This window comes from Cynoglossus semilaevis, chromosome 15 (assembly GCF_000523025.1).
Source record: "Cynoglossus semilaevis isolate Cse_v1.0 chromosome 15, Cse_v1.0, whole genome shotgun sequence".
Lineage (NCBI taxonomy): Eukaryota > Metazoa > Chordata > Actinopteri > Pleuronectiformes > Cynoglossidae > Cynoglossus > Cynoglossus semilaevis.
Genome location: NC_024321.1, coordinates 18,127,351 through 18,134,550, shown reverse-complemented (window position 1 = coordinate 18,134,550; position 7,200 = coordinate 18,127,351). Strand labels below are relative to the sequence as shown.

Genomic DNA, 7,200 nt, shown 5'->3' with positions numbered 1-7,200 from the left:
GGAGTAATCCAACAGTATTTAATCTGGGATTATACACATTATCCCAACGTGAACTTTTCCCAAAAAGCACTCACACAGTTGGCCGCTGACAGCAGCCGGACTAATTAACTCAAATCAAACACTAACTCAACATCATTAACACACACACACACACACAGACACACACACACACACACTCGCGCCTCAGTCTGCCTGCAGTCGGTCCCGCCCACACCGCCGTGGCATTTTCAATTGTGACCTTTAACACGGAAAAGTATCGGAATCTGAAGACAAGACGTCAGAATGTCAACGCTAACAACGACATCCATCACCATCTGCAGCCAATCAAAACCCTTTACACTACAGTTCAGGATCCACCTGCTGGTAGACATTCAAACTGCAGTCTTGGTTTGAAGGTACTGTACGGGAAGAAACAGGAAAAGTTCTAAGTGAGAATTAAAAATGACATTTTCATCAACGTAGCATGTCTTCAAAAAAGTGTCCCGACAACACACTCACACACACACACACACCTGCAGTCATGTGACCGCCCCGGTCTGTTTGAATCATCAAAATGTGTGAAATCACACCGTCGACGGAGACATACGTAGATCTAGACATAATAGATTCAGACTGATCTCACAGAGTCGCGCACGTGTGAAAATGGCCGACGTGTTCATACGCAGACGAGGAACTAATCTGGGTTTAATTTCTGCTTCAAAAAAAAAAAAACGGTCCCTTGTTCACTTTGATAAAAAGAGGCGAGGAAGTTTCAGAGGTGAGGAAGAGCGAGCGCGACTAAGTCTCCAGTGGGGGGCCTCGCATTTACAAATGTGGTAAACCACAGACTCTTTCAGTTCAACGTGTTCAGCTCGATAGTACTGCACAGATAAAACTACACCAGCGCTGACTCAGATCCAGACCGGGGGGGAGTTTGAAGCGCTCAGATCTGGCCTCAGACGTAAGGGTTGTCCTGTCACCGAGCAAATGCTGAGTAATGTCCGAGAGGCGGGCGGGCGTCGAGGGAAGTCCTTGTAAATCATCTGTACGCCGACGACTGTAAACTCTTCAAACCCGTGACCGTTTGTCCCTCCTGCGTACGAGCCGCGAGCCCCCGCGCCGACGTACCTGTCTGTCGGTAGCGTATGGAACTGATGAAGCCGTTGTGGGTGAGATGGATGGTCTTGACGGTGCCAGAGGCCTCGTCATAAGTGAAGGTCACCAGGGTGGAGTCGTAAACCACCTCGGCGAGCCGCGCCGCCGGTGTGTACCTGTGAAAACAGGAGAGTTTGTCAAAAAGATGGAAACGCTGAGAAAAGCAGAGATGTTTCCTCAGACTGAAGACAAACTAAATCTAAATCGTCGGTGGTTTCTGAAACACGTTTGTTACAGAGATTGAAGATTGAAGATAAGATAAGACTGAACTCTCCCTCATGACTGCGGTTCAGAGAGTCAGAAATTTCAGATGTCAAGATGTCAAAGACAGATCAGCACAAAGAAAAGCAGTTAGTAAAAAAAAAAAAAACACATTACAAAAATGTACCCCTCCCCTTCGTGCCCACTTCATTTTCTTCCTGTGTTTAATGTATGGTATTAACAGGCGTCTGCAGTGTGTCCAATCATCGGTTCACACCCCCATAAATGTGTCCAGATTTAGCCTGAAAATTCCACCATGTTTGATTGCCCCTGACTGAGGGAGGTTTTGGTCTGTTGCCCCCCACCACCACAAACTATTTCTGTGCCAGTTAGCCATGCCCTCTCCCTCCCCCTAGATTTTGCTACTGGGAATCATGGGTAAAATCGGGCCAAAAGAACCTCCAGTGGTAGCGTTTCTTTCCCCTCCGCTCTGGTCAGAACGACCCAGTTTACGACCCGATGTTGAATTATCCTTTAGTATTTCATCAAAGCGCGACCATCTGCTGCCGTCTTTACGGCCGCTTCACCGCGGAGCGTTTATCGCGGCGGCCCGGTCAGGCCGCGCTGGCTGTGTTGGAAATGTTAACTGCCAGACCGATGTGGGCACGGGCGCCGCGGCTTTCGTCCCAATCACATTAGTGGTGTTTGACATGGTTCTGTGATAAAAACCTGACCTTTCATCTGTGTTCCTTCATTATTCCAATCAGGGCAATTTGTGTGGACAGCTGGGCGTGCCGCGCAACATCACAGGACGGGGCGGATCTGTTCTCACACTCCTCAGATTAGCTGCTAATTACAGCGCCGTCGTTAACACCAAACACTGTTGTCGGCTACGTCTACGTCAGGGCGGAGGGGTCAAACTCATTTCCAACAGGGGGCGGAGGGGGTTCCCCTTGAAGGGCCGGTTGTAAATGGAAGCTTTATCTAGATCAGGGGTCCCCAACCCCCGGTCCGCGGACCAGTACCAGTCCACAGGTCATTTGGTACTGGGCCACAATAAAAAAAATGTACCTAATTTTTGTATCCATTTACTTCCGTTATTTTAAAGATAATCTGGTGATATTTTAAAATAACAGGTCATTCAGGCTCTTGTCTAAAAGACGTTTTTATTTTGAAAATGTACTGATCCTTCGATGCTCAGCACCTTGGTACCGGTCTGCAGTAACGGCTGGTACTGGTCGACCAGTCCTTGGAACAACAGACGTAACACAGATGTAACTACTCCGTAACAGACCAACACATGTTTCTGCCACTGATTCTCATCTGATTGATTAGAATTACGGTCTACGTCCTCGTTCAGTTCCGTACCTGTAGATGACGCTGCGCCCCGTCCCCAGATACTGGACCCTCATCAGCCGCCCGTCCAGGCTGTAGTCCTGCATGAAGGACGCCTGGCTGTCGGGGGGCGTGTAGATGTTCCTGTAGTAACCGATGGACAGCAGAGACTGCAGGGTGTGTTTGACCATGCTGGGCATCGTCACCGAGACCAGGCGGTCGGTTTGGTCGTAGTCGAAGACGTAGCGTCGCTGGCTGTGCAGCAGCAGCATAATGGACTGAAAGGACAGAGACAGACTCCGAGTTAGACAACTCTGTGGGTGGATGTGGGAGATTTATTTATTTTCACCTCTCTGTCTGGTGAAATCTTGTGCTTCAATGTCATTCGATATAAAAAAAAACATCTCTTCGTCTTTCAAACAGGTAAGCAGAAGAGGCAACCTTGGTTTGAGCCACGTCTTTGTGCTGTTTTTATTTGCCTTTCAGACAAAGTTTCAACCGTGCGTCTGCGGAGCTGTAGCTACAGAAACCCTCTGAACTGTGGAGTTAAACAAGGTCGGAGAAAGTCTTTATATTAAACTGTAAAGAAGGAAATTGTTTGTGAACAACAGACGCCGCCGTCACTCAGCCCCGGACGCCGACTGTCGATCTGAGTTCACGCTCCTGATGAAAACATTTCATGAGTTTTTCGCGGCATTGTTTCATTAATTCAAGCTGGTGTTAGTTTGGTTACTAAAGTAAATGAGATCAAATGGACGCTTTAGGCTAAGAGTTTATCCAAAAAAAATAAAATAATATAAAATATGGCTGATATTTCTTTATCAGTTATTGATTTTTTTGCGATATTTCTTTATCAGTTATTGATTTTTTTATCACCAACTCCCAGTCCAATATTCCTGGTGTTGGTTCATGTTCTTGTTCTTTTCTTTCTTCTCTAGTGATTCCAAATGTAGATCCCTCTGTTCCAGTGTTAGGAACTGATGTTCAGATGGAACAGAGTCTGAGACTAGGATCACACTGGGACTACAGCTACACTGGGGGGGGAAAAACACCACAATATATCACAATATATCGTATCGTTCCTGTATCGTGATATGTATCGTATCAACAGATTGAACTCTTTATTTGTCCACACGTTGGGACAGTGGTCGTTAGTCTTGCCTTAGACCATAAACATCACTGATTTGATACCTGGGGTTTTTAAACCAAACAGGGACCTGGTGGAAAATGCTCCTGCCTTACAGCGATAAGGTTCCTGGTTCGAGATCCACCGGTCCCATCTGACAGGAGTTTGTTGTCCTGACTGAACTTTTCACCCATTTAAACTGAATTGAATTGACATCAATGATTCTGTCATTCACAGCATCAAGGACGCTTGGTTTTTATGAGGCAGTGCAAAGATCAACCTCAACCAAAAAAAAAAAAATATATATATATACTATAGGTTGAAACGTTCCTCTACACCTTGATTCTGTCAGAAACCAGAAACCAAAAGAAACATTTCAAACTGTGGTTGATGGTGAGCTGCAGTGGGCTGTCATTTCCTGTGAAAACAACTGTTTTGTTTTCGCCAAAAAAAACCCCAAAACCAAACACCTGGAGCAGACTGGTGGAGAGAGAGACACAGAGAGACACAGAGAGACACACACAGAGAGAGAGAGACAGGATGGTTTTTGTGGTGCAGCTGGCACCTGTCAATCACCACCTACTCTGTCTGCGTAGGTGTAGCTCCAGATCTTTCCATTGACCCAGGCCCGGGACACCACTCTGTCGTTCTCGTACTCCAGCCGCTCGGACCACTCCCCACGATGGATGGAGGACAACAGCCCTCCCCCGGAGTAGCTGATATTGACCTCGGTGTACTTGCTGCTGGGGGACCAGACCACAGGGCGGCCCAGCGAGTCGTACTGGATGTGGAGCGTGAACTTCCTGTGGTCATCATAGATCTTCCCGACTCTGGTGCTCTGATCGAAGTCGATGGACAGCAGGTTCCTGTTGTGTGCCTGAAGAGAAAGAGTAAAATGTCAGATTCTGCCGCTTTGTAATCGGCACAAAAGACCCCAGACGGGGCAAACGCGGCGCTGGCGAGAAAAGCAGACTTTTAAAAAAAAATTTGGTCGGATGAATTAATTGTGACATTTAGAGTGAGTCATGTCTGGATGATAGCGTTACATTTTCACCCAGGCCTAATTACTTAGTAAACATCAGATAAAAAGTTCTATTCAGATGAAATAGTTCAGTTCCTGTTGTGCAGCGTCTGGGTGTGATTTGTGGAAACTCCGTCTGAAGGCGACATGATTAATCTGTCTGATGATGTAACATGTTGACAAGGTTCAGACTGGGGCTCAGACCTGGACTCTCCACGGTTTGACTCACTGGAAACACCTGGGCGTCCAACACGTTTTTTTTTTGTTTTTTTTTAAAAACAATCCCATCATGCAGTTCGGGTCGAACCAAACAGATCAAGATGTGGTTGACGGGATGTGACGTGACCTATTGACTAGTCGATGTTCCACGATGTTTAGCATCACTACACTTTGGATTTTTTTTTTGTAGGGATGTCCGATATTAACTTTCCAATATTGTCCAAATACTTAACTTCTAATTCCGAAAAATCAACCGATACTGATATAGTGGTGATCAAGGAAGTTAAGAGCCGCCTGCTCACTAAGGTGATGCATACAATCCTCTGGTTATTAAAATAATAAAATTAGCTGTAATGCTGCCATCTAGTGGCTTTCACTTTCATATGCAGCCGTTTTTCCCCAAAACTATTTTTTAGGTCAAACCCAGGCATTGTGTTAAAAAACCAAAAAAAAGATAACGATCTTACAGAAATCACACAATCATGGTAATCTCGAGGCCGATATTTTCGGTCGGTCGATATTATCGGACATCCGATATTATCGGACATCGGGTGCACAAATGCGTTTGCTTCAGATTGCCGATGGGAAGTTCTGTTGAATGTGACTCGACTTGTGACTCGAAAAAGTGTTTTTCCACATTTTGGCCTCAGAAAAAAACAGTTAGTTTTACCCGCAGCCTGCGTTCGTAGGTGCTGTAGTTGGTCTTGCTCTGTTCCTTCCTCTGCCGCCACTCGATCAGGCTGGGGGCGTGGTCTCCAGGAAGGCTGATGTTACAGCGGCTGGCCGTGGGTACGAGTCCTGCACCGACGCCTCCGGGGAGAAGGAGCTCGGTGGTGAGCGACAGCTCCATGCCGCTCGCCAGCGACACGAGGAACGACCCATCGGCGCTGACTCTGTACGAACTCTGAGCGTGGTCTGGGGTCGAAACATTTACCACAGGGGGGGCGCACATACGCATCCATCCACACACACAGCGGGGGGGGCATCCATCCACACACACACACACACAGACAGAGGGTGCACAAAGTCACACATTTACACGAGTGCAGAAATGCAACACCAGACCAAAAAAAGTGTGAAAACAAACGTCTGTCAGGGTCGGTGATCAACAGCCCTGAGAAGGAATTCTTCAGCTGCAGTGGAGGAAGGCAGCCAATACAGCAGCGAGTCGGGGCGTTTGTACAGTGGCCTTTGTTTGGATTAAATACATAAACTCTGTGCTGAATGATATTCTAAAAAAAAAAAAAAAGAAATCCTTTTCTTCGCGGCTCTGGTGTTGTGGAGCGGCTGCCATTGTGTCTTTGTAAAAAGGAATCAATTAAAAAACACAAGAGAGGAAGAGAGAGAGAGAGAGAGAGAGAGAGAGAGAGACAGGAGGGAAGTGCAGGGTGAGGGTGAGGGTGAGTTCTTGGCCCTGAATGTTTGTTTTTTTTTTAACACGATGTAAAGGTTTCTTAGAAAATGTTTTCATTTCAATGTTTTCAGTGGGAGTTGACATTTTATACAGAATGTCGTTCGTTTTCTTACACTTTATAACTTTTATAACCGTTGGCCAAGTTGAAATATTTAAAAAAAAAAAAGTCAAAATAATCATAAAACTGCGTTTTAATCATAAAAGCTAACTGTGCTAATAAACAAAATGGAGGCTCCCGCCTCCTTCACCGCTGTAAAAACAAACCAAACCTGTGGTTATTGTTGCCTCACACAAGAAATGATGCAGTGGATCTGTGGGTGTTGGGGTGAAGGGAGAAAAAACCTCCCCCCCCGGAGCCGCTGCTGCCCCCCCCCCACGCACCCTCATCTCTTGTTGTTAAGACATTTCTGAACTGTCCGTCCCATCTGTGCATACATACAGTATATATATATATGTATATATATGTGTGTTTACAGTATTTATAAATATATATTTATATTTATTAAAGTGTCCAGTATTTTGCAGAGAGCAGATCAGATCTATATGTGAATAATTTATCAAAAAAAACAAAACAAAAAATACCCCAGGATGATCTGCTGACTGAGCTCCATGTCATATTTCACCTGCAGCAGACGAAGGCCACGACCCAGAGTGTGAGCACCACTGAGGTTTGTCTGTCAGGGATGTTTAAACTTCACTCCACGCCCACATTCTGCCTCTTTGGGGGTTTATTTTTTTTCCATTACGTTA

At 45.9% G+C, this 7,200-nt stretch overlaps 1 protein-coding gene across 1 annotated transcript in view; it reads right to left on the bottom strand.

Annotated features, from left to right (window-relative positions):
• tenm1 (teneurin transmembrane protein 1) overlaps positions 1-7,200 on the bottom strand; it is a gene marked incomplete at its 5' end in the record, with an annotated part of 89,066 nt that overhangs the window by 5,128 nt on the left and 76,738 nt on the right. Inside the window, 4 exons of the mRNA XM_025063370.1 lie at positions 1,108-1,250; positions 2,704-2,948; positions 4,380-4,673; positions 5,707-5,951. Of these exons, the coding sequence (XP_024919138.1) occupies positions 1,108-1,250; positions 2,704-2,948; positions 4,380-4,673; positions 5,707-5,951 (927 nt within the window). The remainder of the gene's footprint in view (positions 1-1,107; positions 1,251-2,703; positions 2,949-4,379; positions 4,674-5,706; positions 5,952-7,200) is intronic.